Source organism: Periophthalmus magnuspinnatus, chromosome 1, assembly GCF_009829125.3.
Source record: "Periophthalmus magnuspinnatus isolate fPerMag1 chromosome 1, fPerMag1.2.pri, whole genome shotgun sequence".
Classification (NCBI taxonomy): domain Eukaryota; kingdom Metazoa; phylum Chordata; class Actinopteri; order Gobiiformes; family Gobiidae; genus Periophthalmus; species Periophthalmus magnuspinnatus.
Genome location: NC_047126.1, coordinates 51,411 through 75,000, shown reverse-complemented (window position 1 = coordinate 75,000; position 23,590 = coordinate 51,411). Strand labels below are relative to the sequence as shown.

The following is a 23,590-nucleotide window of genomic DNA, read 5'->3' as shown; positions in this document are numbered from 1 at the left end:
GTTTAGTCCTGCTTTAGAACTGATGTGGTCTAGGTTTAGTCCTGCTTTAGACCTGATGTGGTCTAGGTTTAGTCCTGCTTTAGACCTGATGTGGTCCAGGTTTAGTCCTGCTTTAGAACTGATGTGGTCTAGGTTTAGTCCTGCTTTAGACCTGATGTGGTCTAGGTTTAGTCCTGCTTTAGAACTGATGTGGTCCAGGTTTAGTCCTGCTTTAGAACTGATGTGGTCTAGGTTTAGTCCTGCTTTAGACCTGATGTGGTCTAGGTTTAGTCCTGCTTTAGACCTGATGTGGTCCAGGTTTAGTCCTGCTTTAGACCTTATGTGGTCCAGGTTTAGTCCTGCTTTAGAACTGATGTGGTCTAGGTTTAGTCCTGCTTTAGACCTGATGTGGTCCAGGTTTAGTCCTGCTTTAGACCTGATGTGGTCTAGGTTTAGTCCTGCTTTAGACCTGATGTGGTCCAGGTTTAGTACTGCTTTAGACCTGATGTGGTCTAGGTTTAGTCCTGCTTTAGACCTGATGTGGTCCAGGTTTAGTCCTGCTTTAGACCTGATGTGGTCTAGGTTTAGTCCTGCTTTAGACCTGATGTGGTCCAGGTTTAGTCCTGCTTTAGACCTGATGTGGTCCAGGTTTAATTCTTCGGGTGTCATGGGTGTGTGATCTTAGGTGGATCAGTAGTTTGCTGATGTAAACAGTCCTGGACCAATTTGTGGAGCAGTACACGGCGGAGTACACGGCGATCTCAGACTCTCTGTGACTGGGGCCCCTGGTGGTTTGAGTCAAAGACTGAGCCTTTGAGATGGGGGCCAAATCTTAGTCCCGGCCCGTCTCCAGTCCTGACCTGGGCCCGTCTCCGGTCCTGACCTGGTCTTTCTGTTACAGGTTTTGAGAAGCCGTCTGCGATCCAACAGAGAGCCATCAAACAGATCATTAAAGGCCGAGACGTCATCGCTCAGTAAGAACAGCGTCCCCTACAGCCCCACCAAAAAACTACAGCCTACAGCACACACCGGGAGGGCATCTGACACACACACCACACTGGGAGGGGCATCTGACACACACACACCACACTGGGAGGGCATCTGACACACACCACACTGGGAGGGCATCTGACACACACCACACTGGGAGGGCATCTGACACACACCACACTGGGAGGGCATCTGACACACACCACACCGGGAGGGCATCTGACACACACACACACTACACCGGGAGGGCATCTGACATACCTGTGTGTTTCAGGTCTCAGTCTGGAACTGGAAAAACTGCCACCTTCTGTATCTCCGTCCTCCAGTGTCTTGACATCCAGGTGAGTCTGAGGATCTCAACTGACCTACAGGGGGTCTAGAGGGGCCTACAGGGGGTCTAGAGGGGCCTACAGGGGGTCTAGAGGGGCCTACAGGGGGTCTAGAGGGGCCTACAGGGGGTCTAGAGGGGCCTACAGGGGGTCTAGAGGGGCCTACAGGGGGTCTAGAGGGGCCTACAGGGGGTCTAGAGGGGCCTACAGGGGGTCTAGAGGGGCCTACAGGAGGTCTAAAGGGGCCTACAGGAGGTCTAAAGGGGCCTACAGGAGGTCTGAGGGTCTCTGGTCTGTGTTTTTTTTATCTCTGGTCTGTCGTTAATCTCTGGTCTGTTGTTAATCTCTGGTCTGTTGTTAATCTCTGGTCTGTTGTTAATCTCTGGTCTGTTTTTTTTATTTCTGGTCTGTCGTTAATCTCTGGTCTGTCGTTAATCTCTGGTCTGTTTTTTTTTTATCTCTGGTCTGTCGTTAATCTCTGGTCTGTTTTTTTATCTCTGGTCTGTTGTTAATCTCTGGTCTGTTGTTAATCTCTGGTCTGTTTTTTTTATTTCTGGTCTGTCGTTAATCTCTGGTCTGTTTTTTTAATCTCTGGTCTGTTGTTAATCTCTGGTCTGTTTTTTTAATTTCTGGTCTGTCGTTAATCTCTGGTCTGTTTTTTTAATCTCTGGTCTGTCGTTAATCTCTGGTCTGTTTTTTTAATCTCTGGTCTGTCGTTAATCTCTGGTCTGTGTTTTTTTCATCTCTGGTCTGTCGTTAATCTCTGGTCTGGTTTTTTAATCTCTGGTCTGTTTTGTTAATCTCTGGTCTGTTGTTAATCTCTGGTCTGGTTTTTTTTATTTCTGGTCTGTTTTTTTAATCTCTGGTCTGTCGTTAATCTCTGGTCTGTTTTTTTATCTCTGGTCTGTTTTTTTTATCTCTGGTCTGTTTTTTTTATCTCTGGTCTGTTTTTTTATCTCTGGTCTGTTTTTTTTTATCTCTGGTCTGTTTTTTTTATCTCTGGTCTGTTGTTAATCTCTGGTCTGTTTTTTTAATTTCTGGTCTGTCGTTAATCTCTGGTCTGTTTTTTTAATCTCTGGTCTGTCGTTAATCTCTGGTCTGTTTTTTTAATCTCTGGTCTGTGTTTTTAATCTCTGGTCTGTCGTTAATCTCTGATCTGTTTTTTTAATCTCTGGTCTGTGTTTTTAATCTCTGGTTGGTGTTGTTCCAGGTGAGGGAGACTCAGGCTCTGATCATGGGTCCTACTCGGGAGCTGGCTGGGCAGATTCAGAAGGTTCTGTTGGCTCTGGGCGACTACATGAACGTGCAGTGCCACGCCTGCATCGGGGGCACCAATGTGGGCGAGGACATTCGCAAACTGGACTACGGCCAGCACGTGGTCGCCGGCACGCCCGGGAGAGTGTTCGGTGAGAGAGAGTGTGTGTGAGAATGGGCGTTGTTCCATCGACTCTGGCTTCAATTCACTTCATGTAAAGAGCGTGGCCACTCTCTTAAAACGTTGGTATTAACCCACTCTACGTGATCGTGGGTTTTCTATTTCAGTTTTCTCCCCAAATCAAGATGTGAACTTAATAACAGGGAAAGGGGCGTTACCTTCAACAACCTCGCTCCTGATTGGCTCTTTGGGTACTATGATACTCATTGTCAATTTCAAATATGAAGCAGCTCCAGCCGCTGTAACTGTTCTAGCCCCGATGAGCTTTACTAGACTGAAGCCGAACGCTGTGGGTGACGCCACACTCCCTTTTACTGTGTGTGTGGACATGTTTGTTTCACTCGTGTGTTTGTCTCTTGTTTCACTCGTGTGTTTGTCTCTTGTTTCACTCGTGTGTTTGTCTCTTGTTTCACTCGTGTGTTTGTCTTGTTTCACTCGTGTGTTTGTCTCTTGTTTGTTTCACTCGTGTGTTTGTCTCTTGTTTGTTTCACTCGTGTGTTTGTCTTGTTTCACTCGTGTGTTTGTCTCTTGTTTGTTTCACTCGTGTGTTTGTCTCTTGTTTGTTTCACTCGTGTGTTTGTCTCTTGTTTGTTTCACTCGTGTGTTTGTCTCTTGTTTGTTTCACTCGTGTGTTTGTCTCTTGTTTGTTTCACTCGTGTGTTTGTCTCTTGTTTGTTTCACTCGTGTGTTTGTCTCTTGTTTGTTTCACTCGTGTGTTTGTCTCTTGTTTGTTTCACTCGTGTGTTTGTCTCTTGTTTGTTTCACTCGTGTGTGTGTCTCTTGTTTGTTTCACTCGTGTGTTTGTCTCTTGTTTGTTTCACTCGTGTGTGTTTCTCTTGTTTGTTTCACTCGTGTGTTTGTCTCTTGTTTGTTTCACTCGTGTGTTTGTCTCTTGTTTGTTTCACTCGTGTGTTTTTTTTGTTTCTTTTGTTTTCTCCTCAGACATGATCCGGCGCCGCAGCCTCAGGACCAGAGCCATAAAGATGTTGGTCCTGGACGAAGCCGATGAGATGCTCAACAAAGGTACTGACCTGTAACCACGGTAACACTAACAAAACAAATGTACTGACCTGTAACCACGGTAACGGCTCACTGATGACTGGAGCTCTAAGTTAACGTTAAAACAAATACTTGAATCTGACTGGAAGCATCACAACAGCAGAACAAACACAAGCATCTTTACCTCCACAAATGCACAAGTGCTTCCATCTTTCCTCTCTTCTCTCCCTCTGCTCCTCTTTCTCCTCTCACCTCCTCCTCTCTTTCTGTAGGCTTTAAAGAGCAGATCTATGATGTGTACCGGTACCTTCCTCCTGCGACTCAGGTGGTTCTGATCAGCGCCACTCTGCCCCACGAGATCCTGGAGATGACCAACAAGTTTATGACCGACCCCATCCGCATCCTGGTCAAACGGTGAGATTTAATACGAGGCTCATTCAATAAATAAGGTGAATTTTTCAGTATAAGGACTTTTAATACATTTACAGCTTACTTTTTTTTTAACTTGTTTTTCACATGGATTTAATTTCTTTTGCAGATTAAAAAAAACTTTGAGAGTTTTGGCGATTAACAAAGATGGCCGACCAAGAAGCTCCAGGATGAACAGTGGTCATTTATCAAGTTTTTGGTTGGTGAAGGTGCAAACCTGTTGAAATTCATAGGAGTCACTGTGTCTGGTTCACCTCAGGAGACGTCACTTCTGTAGCCTCCCTCCCATCATCCTCGACGCTGCTCCGTCTTTAAACACTTTAGCCACTTGTAGACATTTTTTTGGCTGAAACATGTGGCACCAGACACAGTGACTCCTGTGAATTTCAACGGGTTTGCACCTTCAGCAACACAAAAACTTGATAAATGACCGCTGTTCAATCCTGCAGCTTCTTGGTCGTCCATCTTTGTTAATCGCCAAAACTTTCAAAGGTTTTTTTAATCTGCAAAAGAAATTAAATCCATGTGAAAAACAAGAAAAACAAACAAAAAAAGTAAGATTCTAACTGTATTAGAAGTCCTTAAACCGAAAAATTCATCTTATTTATTCAATGACCCTCGTACAACTACAGAGAGGAGGAGGGGGGGGGGAGAGGAGGAGGAGGAGAGGGAGGGAGGGAGAGAGAGGAGGAAGGGAGGAAGAGGAGGAGAGGGAGAGGAGGGGAGGGAGGGAGAGGAGGAGAGGGAGAGAGGAGGAGAGGGAGAGAGGAGGGAGGGAGGGAGGAGGGGAGGGAGGGAGAGGAGGAGGAGAGGGAGAGGAGGAGGAGAGGGAGAGGAGGAAGGGAGGGAGGGAGGAAGAGGAGGAGAGGGAGAGAGGAGGAGAGGGAGAGAGGAGGGGAGGGAGGGAGGGAGGAGGGGAGGGAGGGAGAGGAGGGGAGGGAGGGAGAGGAGGAGAGTGACCGACCCCATGCTCAGGGTCAAATGGTGAGATTTAATATAACTACAGACGAGAGAGGGAGAGATGAACGAGATGGTCAGACGATGTTTAAAGCACAGAAGGACGTATCACCTGTCTGACCTCTGACCTCTCCCACAGTGATGAGTTGACTCTGGTTTGACCCTGCTTGACCTCTGACCTCTGACCTCTCCCACAGTGATGAGTTGACTCTGGAGGGCATTAAGCAGTTCTTCGTGGCCGTGGAGAGAGAGGAGTGGAAGTTTGACACTCTGTGTGACCTGTACGACACACTGACCATCACACAGGCCGTCATCTTCTGCAACACCAAGAGAAAGGTACGAATATGACCCGACTGTGACCTGTACGACCTGAGCGCGACCCGACTGTGACCTTCAAACGGGACGTCTCGGAGCGGCTCCACTCTGGAGGCGACAAGTGTGGCGTGAAAGGGGCCGACCTCCGCAGTCCGCTGTGACGGTGAAAGAACCTTTAATGGGGCAAAAAAGTATATTTGTAAAACGACAAAAAACGTTGTCGGTGTAAAAAGAACCAAACATGCTCATGTTAAGGTGGACTTTTCTGTTTACAGTCTGTGTTTAAGGTGGACTTTTCTGTTTACGTCTGTGTTTAAGGTGGACTTTTCTGTTTACGTCTGTGTTTAAGGTGGACTTTTCTGTTTACAGTCTGTGTTTAAGGTGGACTTTTCTGTTTACAGTCTGTGTTTAAGGTGGACTTTTCTGTTTACAGTCTGTGTTTAAGGTGGACTTTTCTGTTTACAGTCTGTGTTTAAGGTGGACTTTTCTGTTTACAGTCTGTGTTTAAGGTGGACTTTTCTGTTTACGTCTGTGTTTAAGGTGGACTTTTCTGTTTACAGTCTGTGTTTAAGGTGGACTTTTCTGTTTACAGTCTGTGTTTAAGGTGGACTTTTCTGTTTACGTCTGTGTTTAAGGTGGACTTTTCTGTTTATGTCTGTGTTTAAGGTGGACTTTTCAGTTTACAGTCTGTTTAAGGTGGACTGATTTTGTGTGTGTTTAAGGTGGACTGCTTTTGTGTGTGTGTGCTTAAGGTGGACTGATTTTGTGTGTGTGTGTTTAAGGTGGACTGGCTGACAGAGAAGATGCGTGAGGCGAACTTCACAGTGTCGTCAATGCACGGAGACATGCCCCAGAAGGAGAGAGAGTCCATCATGAAGGAGTTCAGATCTGGAGCCAGGTACAGACTGATTATACTGATTATAAATGTTGTACTTTGTGTTCTTTTCCCATGTGTCTTGTCTGTGTAACTCCCGTCTCTCTCACTTGTTCAGATTTAGCTCAACATCTTTATAAACAGATTCAGGAAAGGTTCATTTTTGTCAATGGGACTTTTTTGGTATTTATAGTTTTTGACAGGCCTGAGCTCTGCACTGTATCTGAATGTTCTACATTTGTGTTTCCTGTTTGTTTACCTGTTTGTTTACCTGGTTTACCTGTTTGTGTTCCAGTCGAGTTCTGATCTCCACAGATGTTTGGGCTCGAGGTCTCGACGTTCCTCAAGTTTCACTGATCATAAACTATGACCTCCCGAACAACAGAGAGCTGTACATACACAGGTACTACTACAAATACTGCAAAAACTACTACTGTAAATACACCTCATACACATGCATGTGAACACTCGCCCTCACACACACATGCATGTGAACACTCGCCCTCACACACACATGTGAACACTCGCCCTCACACACACATGTGAACACTCGCCCTCACACATGCATGTGAACACTCGCCCTCACACACATGCATGTGAACACTCGCCCTCACACACACATGCATGTGAACACTCGCCCTCACACACACATGCATGTGAACACTCGCCCTCACACACACATGCACGTGAACACTCGCCCTCACACACGCATGTGAACACTCGCCCTCACACACATGCATGTGAACACTCGCCCTCACACACATGCATGTGAACACTCGCCCTCACACACACATGCATGTGAACACTCGCCCTCACACACATGCACGTGAACACTCGCCCTCACACACATGCACGTGAACACTCGCCCTCACACACATGCACGTGAACACTCGCCCTCACACACATGCACGTGAACACTCGCCCTCACACACACATGCACGTGAACACTCGCCCTCACACACACATGCACGTGAACACTCGCCCTCACACACACATGCACGTGAACACTCGCCCTCACACACACATGCACGTGAACACTCGCCCTCACACACACATGCACGTGAACACTCGCCCTCACACACACATGCACGTGAACACTCGCCCTCACACACACATGCACGTGAACACTCGCCCTCACACACACATGCACGTGAACACTCGCCCTCACACACACATGCACGTGAACACTCGCCCTCACACACATGCACGTGAACACTCGCCCTCACACACATGCACGTGAACACTCGCCCTCACACACATGCACGTGAACACTCGCCCTCACACACACATGTGAACACTCGCCCTCACACACACATGTGAACACTCGCCCTCACACACACATGCATGTGAACACTCGCCCTCACACACACATGCATGTGAACACTCGCCCTCACACACACATGCATGTGAACACTCGCCCTCACACACACATGCACGTGAACTAGAGGTAAGATCTTGAGTCCGAGCCCGACCCGACCCGAATTTCGGGCCGGGTCGGGCCTAAAATGTCAATCATTACGTTCGGGTCGGGCTTCTCTCTAGCTGACTTTTTTAAAATAAATATGTGTTTATAAAAATGTATACTAAAACGATGTGTGGATACTAAACTTAGGAATACTTGTTATAAAAAAAATTATTTGGATAAAACAGAGAAGGCGCTGTAAGGTAATTCTATTTAACTACTAAACAGGAGCCGCAGAGCCAGAGCACACTCTGCGCACGTGAACGCCCCCTCTTCACCTCCGCAAGTCCACATCTATTTAGACCTGGTGTCCCTGATATGGAGCAGCAAGAAGTAAAGGATAAACTAAAGACAGGGGAACTGAAAAGGCAAACACGCACCGGCAAGAGTGAGGTGTGGAAATGCTTCAAATTGATTGTAGAAAATGCTACAGAAACTTGCGTTGGCTTCGCTGAATGTGGTAAATGTGGCGCTTTGCTTCATACGAGAGCAAAAAGACTGGCACCTCGACGCTGAGCAGGCATTTAAACAGCTGTACTGGCAAAAGTGATGATCAAACATCTATATTATCATTTGTCCCACAGACCGCACGTCTTCGCGCTAAGCAGGTCATCACAGACAAGTGCGTGGACTTTTGCTGTCAGGACCTTAGACCATTTTCAGTAGTTAGTGGCGAAGGTTTTTTATTACTAGGCTTATTTTTACGCATGTTTAACTTTGTTTGGTTCTTTATTTTTTTTATTTATCCTCACAAATAAAATATGAAATTTCAGGTTTGCTTCGGGCTCGGGCCTGCAAATCAAGTTAATTGGTCGGGCTCAGGCTGGGTCGGGCTTTAATACCGGGCTGGATTTTTTAGGCCCGATCTTACCTCTAACGTGAACACTCGCCCTCACACACACGTGAACACTCGCCCTCACACACACATGCATGTGAACACTCTAAAATATTCTACTATACGTCTTTTTTGTGACCCTCACTGTTTAAAAATGAATAAAATGATACAAAATCCCCCAAAAACTGTAGAGTTTATATCAGTTTAACATCTGTGACAGACGACCGCTACTACTACAACCACTACTACTACTACTACTACTACAACCACTACTACTACTACTACAACCACCACTACTACCACTGAGATCAGAATGAATGTCACAGGGACACTGACCCCGCCCATTTCTCCATTCTCTCTCAGGATTGGTCGGTCTGGGCGATACGGCAGAAAAGGTGTGGCCATAAACTTTGTCAAAAATGACGACATCAGAATCCTGAGAGACATCGAGCAGTACTACAGTACTCAGATCGACGAGATGCCCATGAACGGTACGTACAAGTACTGCTAAAAGTACTGCTACAAATACAACTGTTACTACCTGTGTACTGATCTTTGAACTGTGTAAATGGTTTAACACATTTCTCTTTTACAGTGGCTGACCTGATCTAACCTCAGTGGGCGGAGTCTGTGCGGTGTCACCTCTCTGTGGGCGGAGTCTGTGCGGCATCACCTCTCTGTGGGCGGAGTCATTGTGGAATTATATTTTTCAATGTGTTTGTTTTTATTTCTTTTAGACTTTTATTTGAACAGAAGTGTTTTTGTAAATAAAGCCTCAGTTTGAAGCACAGTGTCTCATTTTGATGATGTCATAATTCTATAGTCACATGAGCAGACGCTTATATGAGGGTATAATAAAACTGACCCTGCAGGGTCTGTGTGTGTGTGTGTGTGTGTGTGTGTGCGCGCGTGTTTGTGTGAGAGACTTTCTGGGCTGTTTCCAGATCAAATCTGAGTCATTTGTTTTTTCAGCAGCTCCAGGTCTCATATCTGCAGTAATCGTCCTGTAATACAAATATCTTTCAGTCGTCAGGTTCAGAAAGTCCTCTGCTGAACTAAACATGCTCAGAAAAGTGAATTTACTTTTAAAAAATAAATTCTCTGTTCCTTTTGTCGTATTATAACCTCATTTGAGTGTTGTTTATTGTGGAGTTTTTATCCATTTATATTTCAGATTATGTCCTTCAGAGTAAACGGGTCTCTGTTCACTGTCAGTGACGGACTGTCAGTTTGTCTCTTCTGTCGCAGTGATGGACGTGTGACGCGCCGCAGCTCTCACTCCACTGTCTGACACAGCTGGCGAGCGTTTGGTCATATTTGAAGATGTGACCAGTGGCTGATGATGGATGTTCTCTGGATAAAGTTGTGGCACAGTGTTACCACAGCGCAGTGGTAACGGCAGCTGGTTTAAACGGGGTGCAGGGTAAAGAAAAGGCACCTAAGGCCTTATTCATTCACTGTTGTACATCTTAGTTTACTGACTCAAGGGGTCTCAACGCTTATGGAGTGCAAGGTGTTTTTTTGCCAGTTTGAACACCCTCGCTGCCCTTCTCCAGATCCCTGAAGCGCTTCAAGTACTGGAAACATGCATATAAGTGTATGTATATTAGTATATATGGATGACATATGCAAACAGCGTCTTCCTCACGTTTCTCTCCCTTGAACCTCTGCACTTTCAGACACGGGAAAGTTTCCACAAACAGCTTCTCCAACTTCACACAGATCAGTGTGTGATCCCCCCCAACTTAAAACAAAACAATGTTACGCACGGGACTGTTGAGCTGTTACTCTCCCTGTATCACTTTTTCTGTGTCACTCTCCCTGTGTCACTCTCTCTGTGTCACTCTCTGTCACTCTCTCTGTATCACTCTGTGTCACTCTCTGTATCACTCTGTGTCACTCTCTCTGTATCACTCTCTGTGTCACTGTCTCTGTCACTCTCTATCACTCTGTGTCACTCTATCACTCTGTCACTCTCTCTATCACTCTGTGTCTCTCTCTGTATTACTCTCTGTGTCTCTGTCACTGTCTCTGTGTCACTCTCTCCGTATCACTCTGTGTCACTCTCTGTATCACTGTCTGTCACTGTCTCTGTCACTCTCTGTGTCACTCTCTCTGTATCACTCTCTGTGTCACTGTCTCTGTCGCTGTATCACTGTATCACTCTGTGTCACTCTCCCTGTGTCACTCTCTCTGTGTCACTCTCTGTCACTCTCTCTGTATCACTCTGTGTCACTCTCTCTGTATCACTCTCTGTGTCACTCTCTCTGTATCACTCTCTGTGTCTCTGTCACTGTCTCTGTGTCACTCTGTGTCACTCTCTGTGTCACTGTCTCTGTCACTCTCTGTATCACTCTGTGTCACTCTCTCTGTATCACTCTCTGTGTCACTCTCTCTGTATCACTCTCTGTGTCACTGTCTCTGTCACTCTCTATCACTCTGTGTCACTCTATCACTCTGTGTCTCTCTCTCTGTATTACTCTCTGTGTCTCTGTCACTGTCACTCTCTCCGTATCACTCTCTGTGTCACTCTCTCTGTATCACTGTCTGTCACTGTCTCTGTCACTCTCTGTATCACTCTCTGTGTCACTGTCTCTGTCACTCTCTCTGTGTCACTCTCTCTGTATCACTCTCTGTGTCACTGTCTCTGTCACTGTCTCTGTCACTCTCTCTGTGTCACTCTCTCTGTATCACTCTCTGTGTCACTGTCTGTCGCTGTCTCTGTCACTCTCTGTATCACTCTCTGTCACTCTGTGTCACTGTCTCTCTCTGTATCACTCTCTGTGACACTCTGTATCACTCTCTGTGTCTCTGTCACTGTCTCTGTGTCACTCTCTCTGTATCACTCTCTGTGTCACTCTCTCTGTGTCACTGTCTCTGTCACTCTCTCTCTGTCACTCTCTGTATCACTCTGTGTGTCACTCTCTCTGTATCACTCTCTGTGTCACTCTCTCTGTGTCACTGTCTCTGTCACTCTCTGTATCACTCTCTGTGTCACTCTCTCTGTGTCACTGTCTCTGTCACTCTCTGTATCACTCTGTGTGTCACTCTCTCTGTGTCACTCTGTGTCACTGTCTCTGTATCACTCTATGTATCACTCTCTGTGTCACACTCTCTGTGTCACTCTCTCTACACTATGATCTGTTCCAGTCGTCCAAGGTCGGGGCATCCGCCTTGAAACATGTTTTATTGATGTTGCTGCTGAACTCGACAAACATTTCAGTGCTTTGTCCACAGAATATAAAAGTCCAAACAATCATTCGCCCTGATTTAAAGACAAAATTAAATATTGCTCTCAACTCTGATGAAATATTTATTACAAGTGCTGTATCATGTGTGTTTTGTATTGTTCATAAAATAGTGTGGTTACTCTCTGTGTAAGAGACATTTATTTTGTAGAGACAGGGTGTGGTGTGTTTCACTCTCTCTGATGGCACTTGCACTGTTTGGCTGTGCCCTACACAAAGTTGTATTAGCATAAATGTGCCAAGCAGAGGCTAAATACTCGACCTGGGCAAGTCTCATTTTTCCCAGTTATGACGAGTTCTGCCAAAAATGTGAGAGTGTGAGTGTGTGTATGTGAATGTGCGAGAGTGCGTGTGCGAGGGTGTGAGCGTGTATGTGCGAGAGTGTGAGTGTGTATTGTGCGAGAGTGTGTGTGAATGTGAATGTGCGAGAGTGTGTGTGCGAGAGTGTGAGTGTGTGCGTGTTAGCGTGTGTGTGTGCGAGAGAGAGCATGTGTGTGCAAGAGTGTGAGCGTGTGTGTGCAAAAGTGTGAGCGTGTGTGTACGAGAGTGTGTGTGTGCGGGTGTGATGGCGTGTGTGTGCAAGTGTGAGCGTGTGTGTGCAAAAGTGTGAGCGTGTGAGTGTGATCCTCTGTGAGTGTGATCCTCTGTGAGTGTGATTCTCTGAGTGTGATCCTCTGTGATTCTCGTGTCTGGTGAGTGACGGCTCCTTTGATTTGAAGAGTTTGTGGTTAATCCAGTGCAGTAAACTCTTAAAATATGAACACGCGGAAATAGTACAAACACGCAGTAATCGTACAAATACTATTAGTACAAATACACAATAATACTTCTGGAGTCCGCTGAAGGCGCGCGTAGGCGGGTTCAGAGATTAAATAATTTGTGTAAGACCTTTGAATTTGAGTTTGATCCAATCAGAGGCTTTTATTGTGAAAGGGCCCGCCGGAAGTGTGCGAGGCCTGTGCGTGCTGACGTCACAGTGAAAACAGCGTCGCGAGGATGAGGTGAGTGCGTCAGACCGCTCCGTTATGTTTATATTTTATGTCTTTTAGAAACATTTAAAACTCATCAAAGGCAGAGAAGAAGCGCGTGACACGAGGCGCGTGCTGCCCCTGTGCGCGTGCTGCCCCTGTGCGCGTGCACCAGGCCTGCATCCTCCACGGTGCGCGCTCCCGCTCCTCAGGCTCGTCTCCTGTGACGCGCCCGTGATGTTTACGTCATTTTAAAATGTTTTAACCGTGTTTTTAAAAGATGTAACGGAGTGTTCTGATTGGCTGAGCCGCGTTTCCGGTCTGTGGAGGATGGGAGGGCATCTGACACACAGATACAACCAGGCTTTTTATTAGTTTCTTGTATTTATTGAACCTGTTTCCAGGGAAGACCCACAATGGCAGAGTGGTTAGCTCTTTATTCAGACTCTTCTTGACCTCTGTCCTCAGGTCTATGGTCCTGGTTCTGTACTTGGTCCTGGTTCAGTCCTGGTTCTGTACTTGGTCCTGGTTCAGTCCTGGTTCTGTACTTGGTCCTGGTTTGTAGACCCGGTCCAGTAGCAGAGTGGTTAGCTCTTTATTCAGACTCTTCTTGACCTCTGTCCTCAGGTCTATGGTCCTGGTTCTGTACTTGGTCCTGGTTCAGTGCTGGTCTACGTCCTGGTCTCAGTCCGTAGACCCGGTCCAGGATCTGGCCCATCGCTGGTCAGACTTCGGGATCCGTTTGTTCCGGTCGGCGGCATCTCACTCGGATCAGAACCTGCTCCTGAGTCCCAACGGAGCCGGACTCAGTCTGAGCTCGGTCCTGGAGCGCAGCGCGGGGAGCGGCAGGGAGCAGCTGGAGCGGGCCCTGGGACTGCAGGGCCTGCAGGCCGCAGGTACTACAAGTGTACATGTGTGTACTGTGTAGGGATGGGATGATATACGATATCGTTAATCTGCGATTATCGTTTGTGTCATTTTTTAATAATCGTGATCATTGCACTCGATTATAATCGCCTTTATGGCTCCAGACGGCCTCATGTTTTCAGTTTCAATACGGTGCTTAGATGTTAGTTCTGGTGTTTGTCCACAAGGGGGCGCTCTGTCAAAGCAATGACACTTCTGTGAGTATTCTGATTTGGGGACGGTTCTTCACCTCAGTCACATCGTGGCTCGTGGGCAGTGGATCTGGATCCAGATGATTCCACACATTTATATCCTCCACTCAAGAAGGTGAAGTCTGATGTGTGGAATTATTATGGATTTGAAAAACAAGAGCAACAAGATGAGCCACCGATCAGAGTCTGAAGGAAAAAAGATACGGCTCCGAGGAGAAACACCAGCAACTTACACAAATTTACACAAACTTACACACACATTCCGGGTGGCAGTCGAAGGCGGGGACCTCGACGACCGGATCTCCGGACATGGAGACTAGCTCTGGGGACGTGGAACGTCACCTCGCTGGGGGGGAAGGAGCCTGAGCTTGTGCGGGAGGTTGAGCGTTACCGGCTAGATATAGTCGGCCTCACCTCCACGCACAGCTTGGGCTCTGGAACCCAACTTCTTGAGAGGGGTTGGACTCTCCATTTCTCTGGCGTTGCCCGCGGGGAGCGGCGGCGAGCTGGTGTGGGCTTGCTCATTGCCCCACAGCTCAGCCGCTGCGTGTTGGGGTTCACTCCGGTGAACGAGAGGGTCGCGTCCCTGCGCCTTCGGGTCGGGGACAGGTCTCTCACTGTTGTGTCGGCCTACGGGCCAAACAGCAGTGCAGAGTACCCGGCCTTCTTGGAGTCCCTGGGAGGGGTACTAGACAGTGCACCAACCGGGGACTCCGTTGTTCTCCTGGGGGACTTCAACGCCCATGTGGGTAACGACAGTGACACTTGGAGGGGCGTGATTGGGAGGAACGGCCTCCCCGATCTGAACCCGAGCGGTGTTTTGTTATTGGACTTCTGTGCTAGTCACAGTTTGTCCATAACGAACACCATGTTCGAGCACAAGGGTGTCCATCGGTGCACGTGGCACCAGGACACTCTAGGTCGGAGGTCGATGATCGACTTTGTTGTCGTGTCATCTGACCTCCGACCGCGTGTCTTGGACACTCGGGTGAAGAGAGGGGCTGAGCTGTCAACCGATCACCACCTGGTGGTGAGTTGGATCCGCTGGCGGAGGAGGAAGCCGGACAGACCTGGCAGGCCCAAGCGCATTGTGAGGGTCTGCTGGGAACGTCTGGCGGAGCCCTCTGTCAGGGGGGTCTTCAACTCCCACCTCCGGGAGAGCTTCTCCCTGATCCCGGGGGAGGTTGGAGACATGGACTCCGAGTGGGCCATGTTCTCCACCTCTATTGTCGATACGGCTGCTCGTAGCTGTGGTCGTAAGGTCTGTGGTGCTTGTCGCGGCGGCAATCCCCGAACCCGGTGGTGGACACCGGAAGTAAGGGATGCCGTCAAGCTGAAGAAGGAGTCCTATCGAGCCTTGTTGGCTCGTGGGACTCCTGAGGCAGCTGATGAGTACCGGCGGGCCAAGCGTGCCGCGGCTCAGGCAGTCACAGAGGCAAAAACTCGGGGTTGGGAGGAGTTCGGGGAGGCCATGGAGGAGGACTATCGGACGGCCTCAAAGAGATTCTGGCAAACCGTCCGACGCCTCAGGAGGGGAAAGCAGTGCTTCACCAACACTGTTTACAGTGCGGGTGGAGAGCTGCTGACTTCGACTGGGGATGTTGTCGGGCGGTGGAAGGAATACTTGAGGATCTCCTCAATCCCACTGTCACGTCTTCCGAGGAGGAAGCAGAAACTGGGGTCCCAGAGGCGGACTCGTCCATCACCCTGGCTGAAGTCACTGAGGTGATTGGCAAGCTCCTCGGTGGTAAGGCTCCGGGGGTGGACGAGATCCGTCCTGAGTACCTCAAGTCTCTGGATGTTGTGGGGCTGTCTTGGCTGACACGTCTCTGCAACATCGCGTGGCGGTTGGGGACAGTACCTGTGGAATGGCAGACCGGGGTGGTGGTCCCTCTGTATAAGAAGGGGGACCGGAGGGTGTGTTCCAATTACAGGGGAATCACACTCCTCAGCCTTCCCGGTAAGGTCTATTCCAGGGTACTGGAGAGGAGAATCCGACCGATAGTCGAACCTCGGATTCAGGAGGAGCAGTGTGGTTTTCGTCCTGGTCGTGGAACACTGGACCAGCTCTATACTCTCCATCGGGTCCTCGAGGGCTCATGGGAGTATGCCCAACCAGTCCACATGTGTTTTGTGGATCTGGAGAAGGCATTCGACCGTGTCCCTCGTGGTGTCCTTTGGGGGGTGCTCTGGGAGTATGGGGTCCGGGGCTCTTTGCTAAGGGCTGTCCGGTCCCTGTATGACCGGAGCAGGAGCTGTGTTCATTGCCGGCAGTAAGTCAGACCTGTTCCCGGTGCATGTTGGACTCCGCCAGGGCTGCCCTTTGTCACCGGTTCTGTTCATTATATTTATGGACAGAATATCTAGGCACAGCCAGGGGCCGGAGGGGGCCTGGTTTGGGAACCACAGGATTTCATCTCTGCTGTTTGCAGATGATGTTGTCCTGATGGCTTCTTCGAGCCAGGACCTGCAGCACTGGGGCGGTTTGCAGCCGAGTGTGAAGCGGCTGGGATGAGAATCAGCTCCTTCAAATCCGAGGCCATGGTTCTCGACCGGAAAAAGGTGGTTTGCTCTCTCCGGGTGGGTGGTGAGTCTCTGCCCCAAGTGGAGGAGTTCAAGTATCTCGGGGTCTTGTTCACGAGTGAGGGAAGGATGGAACGAGAGATTGACAGGCGGATCGGTGCAGCGTCTGCAGTGATGCGGTCGCTGTATCGGTCCGTTGTGGTAAAGAAGGAGCTGAGCCGGAAGGCGAAGCTCTCGATTTACCGGTCAATCTACGTTCCTGCCCTCACCTATGGTCATGAGCTCTGGGTCATGACCGAAAGGACAAGATCGCGGATACAAGCGGCTGAAATGGGCTTCCTCCGCAGAGTGGCCGGGCGCACCCTTAGGGATAGGGTGAGGAGCGCGGTCACACGGGAGGAGCTCGGAGTAGAGCCGCTGCTCCTACACGTTGAGAGGAACCAGCTGAGGTGGCTCGGGCATCTGCTCAGGATGCCTCCTGGACGCCTCCCTAGGGAGGTGTTCTGGGCATGTCCCACCGGGAGGAGGCCCCGGGGAAGACCCAGGACACGCTGGAGGGACTATGTCTCTCGGCTGGCCTGGGAACGCCTTGGGGTCCCACCGGAGGAGCTGGAGGACGTGTCCGGTGTGAGGGAAGTCTGGGAGTCCCTGCTTAGACTGCTGCCCCCGCGACCCGGCCCCGGATAAAGCGGAAGAAGATGGATGGATGGATGGATACACACACATTTACGACACAAACAACTGCATCGTTTGACAAACTTGAGCTGAAAATATCCACCGTAAGTAACTCACCATGTGAAATAAACTATTGAATATAGTTTGTGTTAGTTTGGATTTGTATGACTCTGTGTTTGCTAGGTTAGCGCTAGCTAAACAGCATTTTGCACAGCTGATTGTACAGTTTGCTGCAGCGGCTCATGGTTTTACATCATGAATGAATCTGAACCTATAACCTCCAAATGTGAGGACATTATACTGACTTGGTTTAATAATTATCATGACAATATCGTTAATCGCGATAATAGTGAGTCTAAATTTTAGCATAATTTCGTAGACCTGTTTTAGACCTGGTCTGGTTCTTTTGTAGACCTGTTTTAGACCTGGTCTGGTTCTTTTGTAGACCTGTTTTAGACCTGGTCTGGTTCTTTTTTAGACCTGTTTTAGACCTGGTCTGGTTCTTTTTTAGACCTGTTTTAGACCTGGTCTGGTTCTCTTGTAGACCTGTTTTAGACCTGGTCTGGTTCTTTTGTAGACCTGTTTTAGACCTGGTCTGGTTCTTTTGTAGACCTGGTCTCTAGACTTCGAGCAGCAATGGCCGGTGGCAGTCTTGGGGGTGTGGCCTGGTTCGTGGCGCAGGGGGCGGAGCCTGATGATGCGTACAGGAAGAATCTGGAGGAGAGTTTTGGGGCCGATCTCCGGACTGTGGACTTCAGCTCGGTTCAGGACTCTGTGGACTCCATCCAGCGCTGGGTCCTGGAGCAGACCCAAGACCGGGTCCAGATCCCAAGTACTGGACTAGACCTGGGTCCAGACCCACAGCTCGTCCTCGCCTCGGGCCTCCACATACAAGGTGAGTCTGTACACCTGCTTCAGTCCTGTATTAAGTATTGTAATCCTGTTCTCTGGTCTCTGGTCCCCTCTCTGGTCCACTCTCTGGTCTGGTTCAGCCCGGTTCTCGGTTCCCTTTAATGCCTCTCAGACACTACAGGAGCGGTTCTTTGTGGACCGGTACCACACTGTGATGGTTTCGATGATGCTGACGTCGGGGAGGTTCTTGTTGGCCTATGACCGGGACCTAAAGACCGGGGTCCTGAGGCTGGGTCTGGACCAGGGGGCAGCCATGTTGGTGCTGGTGCCGGACGAGGGCGTGCACGTGAATACACTGGAGGACGAGCTCAGCGCTGAGAAGGTCCAGATCTGGATCCAAGCTCTCAAGAAGACGTGAGTTTAGCTATTTTAGCATTTTATTATTAATTTTATAGTGAAGTCTCAAAAACAGACCTGGAGTTGTGTTTGTTTCATTCACACATGTTTGAGTCACACTTTATTATTAGTCTGTAACATCTACAAAGATCAAAATGCTCTGTTCTACCTCGTGATGTCATGAAGTAGGAGTTTTCAAGTTAACAGCTCCTTTTACCTTTAGTTCAGTATAAAAAGGCAATTCCGGGACTGAAATGATCCAAATGATTCTAGTGAAGGTGGAGTTTCAAAACACAGTGGAGCATTTCCTGTATCACCACATGATGACATCACAAGGTGGAACAGAGTGTTTTCAGTTTGAGAGAGGAACTCTCAAAACATGTGTGAATGAAACAAAACATAACTCCAGATCTGTTTGTGACGAGGAGACAACATTTTAACAGATCAGAACACAGAGTCCTGTAGGTGTCTGACAGTGATATGACACTGTGTGTGTGTGTGTGTGTGTGGGGGTGTGTGTGTGTGTGTGTGTGGCACACAGGCGTCTGGAGGTGCAGCTGCCGCGCTTCGCTCTGGAACAGGCCACGCCTCTAAAACTAAACCTCAAGAAACTGGGGGTCACTCAGGTGTTCGCCGACAACTCCCTCTCCCAGGTAAGACCCTCCAAAACCAGTTTAGATCCACATAGAGTCCGGTAAAGCAGCTTGGGCTCTGGAACCCAACTCCTTGAGAAGTGCTGGACTCTTCATTTCTCTGGCGTTGCCTGCGGGGAGAAGAGTTCCCACCGGTGAACGAGAGAGTTGTGCCCTGCGCCTTTGGGTTGGGGACAGGTCTCTCACTGGTGTGTTGGCCTACTGGCCGAACAGCAGTGCAGAGTACCCGTGCTTCTGGGAGTCCCTGGGAGGGGCACTAGACACTGCACTGAGCAGGGACTTAGTTGTTTTACCGGTGGAAACGGCAGTGACGCCTGGAGGGGGATGATCGGCCTCCCTGATCTGAACCCGAGCGGTGTTCTGTTATTGTTCTGTTATTGTTCTGTTATTGTTCTGTTGTTGTTCTTCTGTGCGAGTCACAGTTTGTCCATAACAAACACCATGTTCTAGCACAAGGGTGTCCATCAGTGCACGTGGCACCAGGACACTCTAGGTCGGAGGTCGATGATCGACTTTGTTGTCGTGTCATCTGACCTCCATCCCTGTGTCTTGGACACTCGGGTGAAGGGAGGGGCAGAGCTGGTGGTGAATTGCATCCGCTGGTGGAGGAGGAAGCCGGACAGACTTGGGAACGTCAGGTGGAGCCCTCAGTCAGGGAGGGTCTTCAACTCACACCTCCAGGAGAACTTCTCCCTGATCCCGGGACAGGCTGGGGACATGGACTCTGAGTGGGCCATGTTCTCCGCCTCTATTATAGCTGTGGTTGTAAGGTCTGCAGTGCTTGTCGCGGCGGCAACTCCCGAATCTGGTGGTGGACACCGGAAGTAAGAGATGGCGTCAGGCTGAAGGAGTCCTATCAAGTCTTGCTGACTTGGGGGACTGCTGAGGCAGCTGACAAGTATCGGCGGGCCTCATGTGGTCTCAGAAGCAAAAAGAGAGCGGTTGACCTCGATTGGGGATGTTGTCGGATGATGGAAGGAATACTTTGAGGATCTCCTCAATCCCACCGTCATGTCTTTTGAGGAGGAAGCAGAAACTGGGGACCCAGAGGCGGACTCGTCCATCACCCTGGCTGAAGTCACTGAGGTGGTTGTCAAGCTCCTCGGTGGCAAGGCTCCGGGGGTGGATGATATCCGTCCCGAGTACCTCAAGTCTCTGGATGTTGTGTGTCTTGGCTGACACGTCTCTGCAACATCGCAGAGCGGTCTACCAGTACCACTGGACTGGCAGACCGGGGTGGTGGTCCCTCTGTATAAGAAGGGGGACCGGAGGGTGTGTTCCAATTACAGGGGAATCAAACTCCTCAGCCTTCCCGGTAAAGTCTACTCCAGGGACTGGAGAGGAGAATCCGACCGATAGTCAAACCTCAGATTCAGGAGGAGCAGTGTGGTTTTCATCCTGGTCGTGGACACTGGACCAGCTCTATACTCTCCATCGGGTCCTCGAGGCTCAATGGAATTTTCCACAGTCCACATGTGTTTTGTGGATCTGGAGAAGGCATTCGACCGTGTCCCTCGTGGTGTCCTTTGGGGGGTGCTCTGGGAGTATGGGGTCCGGGGCTCTTTGCTCAGGGCTGTCCGGTCCCTGTATGACCGGAGCAGGAGCTGTGTTCATTGCTGGCAGTAAGTCAGACCTGTTCCCGGTGCATGTTGGACTCAGGGCTGCCCTTTGTCACCGGTTCTGTTCATTATATTTATGGACAGACTTTCTAGGTGCAGCCAGGGGCCAGAGAGGGTCCAGTTCAGGGGCCAGAGGGGGTCTGGTTTGGTAACCACAGGATTTCATCTCTGCTGTTTGCAGAAGATGTTGTCCTGATGCTTCTTCGAGCCAGGACCTGCAGCACTGGGGCGGTTTGCAGCCGAGTGTGAAGTGGCTGGGGTGGGAATCAGCTCCTCAAATCCGAGGCCATGGTTCAAGTATCTCAGTGTCTTGTTCTAAACCTGTTCAGAGCCTCAGTCTGGTTTAGATCCTTGCAGGTGTGAAACTCATGTAAACCTCGTCTAAACCTGTTTTTCAGGTCCTGGACTCGGCAACTCTGTCCGTTGATGAGACTTCGGTGCCAGGGGGCGTGGCCAGCTCATTTAAGATCCCGCCCCCTCGGCTCACGGTGAATCGTCCTTTCGTATTTGTTGTTTACCACGAAGCGACGAGAACGCTGCAGATGATTGGACGAGTTGTCGACCCCACCCAGAAATGACCAATCAACAACACATCCCCTTTTGGTTTGGTTTAGACCTGGGTTAGTCCCAGTTTAGTCCTGGGTTAGTCCCAGTTTAGTCCTGGTTTAGTCCTGGTTTAGTCCTAGTTTAGATCTGGTTTAGTCCTGGTTTAGTCCTGGTTTAGACCTGGTTTAGTCCTGGTTTAGTCCTGGTTTAGACCTGGTTTAGTCCTGGTTTAGTCCTGGTTTAGACCTGGTTTAGTCCTGGTTTAGACCTGGTTTAGTCCTGGTTTAGACCTGGTTCATCTTAAATATGAAATGAAATTAAATGTTTTGAACTTGGAGTTTTGTAGAACTTTTAATGTTGTTTCAGCAGATATTAATACTACAGTACTATTACTGCTACTGCAGACACTACATTACTATTACTACTACTGCAGATACTACAGTACTTTATTACTCTTACCGCTCCACTATTGCTGGCTGAGCCTGTACTTTGTCACTTTTAATTACACAAAAACATGTATTTGTACCATAGACTGTATATATAAATGGACCTAGCTAACCTGCTAGCGCCGCGCTCCAAACTATGTAAAAACATGGCCCCTCTCTGTAAAAACATGGCCCCTCTCTGTAAAAACATGGCCCCTCTCTGTAAAAACATGGCCCCTCTCTGTAACTGCATCTTAAAATGTTTTTATTTTGTAGCGAAATTAAAATATGAACATAAATAACAGACAAATCAGACGCCTTCTTTCCTCGAGGTCGCTCCTGTTAGCGTTAGCAACAGGTTTGATTGACAGCGTTGCTAAGCGCCCGCTCCCTGTTAAACCAGTGGTGTGGGCGGAAAGGGGCATTACCTTCAACAGCCTCTCTCCTGATTGGCTGTTTGGTTGCTATGATACTCGTGGTTCAAACTCTGCTCCAGATTAGCCGATATAACTGCTCTCGCCTCGATGAGCGTCATGTGGAGCTGAACGCTGTGGGTTACGTCACACTCAGTCCACTTCTTTATACAGTCTGTGGTTTGTACTCAAGTATAGCACTCCGTGTCTCCTCTCTGTCTCCTCATCTCCTATCTCCTTGTCTCCTTTCCTCGTCTCCTCTCTCCTCGTCTCCTCTCCTTGTTTCCTCTCTTCTTGTCTCACACAAAATGACTGCTGTGTCTTGGCTCTGTTTTTGACTTTTTTTGTGAACGATGCAGTTTATTGTGAATACTTACAGATTTGTGATGTAACGAGCTGCAATTCCCATGATGCTCTGCTTCTGCTTTTGAACAATAAACATCTAACAAATACGTACAGCTTTGGTCTAATCCTGTTTAGTACTGGTTCTGTCCTGGTAAGGTTACGCCCTGAACCCTACGCCCTAAATTCTAAACCCTACACCCTAAATCCTACATTCATATGCCCTAAATCCTATGCCCTGAACCCTACAAACGAAATTCCCACATGGGAGGGTCCCCACATGTTTTTCTCCAACACGTTGTGGCAAAGAAAACTCAACAAATCTCCCCAAAATGTACAAGAAAAGATAATGAATAACAACACTCCTTGCACTTGTGATGCTCTTACAGTCAAAGCCTCTCAAAGCTCCACACTAGAGTCATTCATTTCCACACTTGGTGATTTTAAGCCACAGCTGCCCTGATGGAAGTGAGTCTGCCAATCTGCGCCATTGGCCTCTCTGACCACCACCTATCATTCATGCACACACCACTTTCATACTAGGCAATGTGGGTGAAGTGTCTTGCCTAAGGACACAACAACTCAACAAATCTCCACAAAATGTCCAAGAAAAGAAAACTTGATGCAGAAGGACGTCTATTTCATGAAATATGGGAAAATGAATCCACGTTTGTCCTTCAGAGACATAAACCTGTGTCTTAAACATCACGAGACAATGTCAGTGATGAAGAAGAACAATATACGTCTGCTACAGCAGAGAACCAAGAACTACAGCCCAGAACCAAGAGCTACAGCCCAGAACCAAGAGCTACCGCCCAGAACCAAGAGCTACCGCCCAGAACCAAGAGCTACAGCCCAGAACCAAGAGCTACAGCCCAGAACCAAGAGCTACAGCCCAGAACCTACACATGACAGACCTACATACACGAGAGACCTACACACACGACAGACTTACACACACATGACAGGCCTACACACATGACAGACCTACACACATGACAGACCAAAACACACGAGAGACCTACACACACGACAGACTTACACACACATGACAGGCCTACACACATGACAGACCTACACACACATGACAGACCTACACATACATGACAGACCTACACACATGACAGACCAAAACACACGAGAGACCTACACACACGACAGACTTACACACACATGACAGGCCTACACACATGACAGACCAAAACACA

The 23,590-nt window shown here is 48.7% G+C and overlaps 2 protein-coding genes across 2 annotated transcripts in view; both read left to right on the top strand.

The window, feature by feature from the left end:
- eif4a3 (eukaryotic translation initiation factor 4A3) overlaps positions 1–9,392 on the top strand; it is a 10,041-nt gene extending 649 nt beyond the window's left edge. Inside the window, exons 2-11 of the mRNA XM_033968813.2 lie at positions 881–953; positions 1,244–1,310; positions 2,509–2,704; positions 3,676–3,756; positions 4,005–4,146; positions 5,316–5,454; positions 6,216–6,331; positions 6,603–6,710; positions 8,968–9,095; positions 9,200–9,392. Of these exons, the coding sequence (XP_033824704.1) occupies positions 881–953; positions 1,244–1,310; positions 2,509–2,704; positions 3,676–3,756; positions 4,005–4,146; positions 5,316–5,454; positions 6,216–6,331; positions 6,603–6,710; positions 8,968–9,095; positions 9,200–9,216 (1,067 nt within the window). The 3' untranslated portion in view covers positions 9,217–9,392. The remainder of the gene's footprint in view (positions 1–880; positions 954–1,243; positions 1,311–2,508; positions 2,705–3,675; positions 3,757–4,004; positions 4,147–5,315; positions 5,455–6,215; positions 6,332–6,602; positions 6,711–8,967; positions 9,096–9,199) is intronic.
- Positions 9,393–12,807: 3,415 nt separating this feature from the next.
- LOC117373109 (protein Z-dependent protease inhibitor-like) lies at positions 12,808–22,497 on the top strand. Its single transcript, XM_033968969.2, has 6 exons — positions 12,808–12,853; positions 13,448–13,716; positions 17,747–18,031; positions 18,129–18,402; positions 18,926–19,037; positions 21,055–22,497. The coding sequence occupies exons 1-6, from the start codon at positions 12,849–12,851 to the stop codon at positions 21,232–21,234; spliced, it is 1,125 nt and encodes a 374-aa protein (XP_033824860.1). The 5' UTR covers positions 12,808–12,848; the 3' UTR covers positions 21,235–22,497.
- Positions 22,498–23,590: the final 1,093 nt, after the last annotated feature.

What these genes read in the sequence shown, in the direction of transcription:
- LOC117373109 (XM_033968969.2), top strand. An exon ending in CTCGGGCCTCCACATACAAG is followed by an intron (nt 18,032 to 18,128) that starts GTGAGTCTGTAC and finishes GGTCTGGTTCAG; the next exon opens with CCCGGTTCTCGGTTCCCTTT. An exon ending in CCGACAACTCCCTCTCCCAG is followed by an intron (nt 19,038 to 21,054) that starts GTAAGACCCTCC and finishes CCTGTTTTTCAG; the next exon opens with GTCCTGGACTCGGCAACTCT.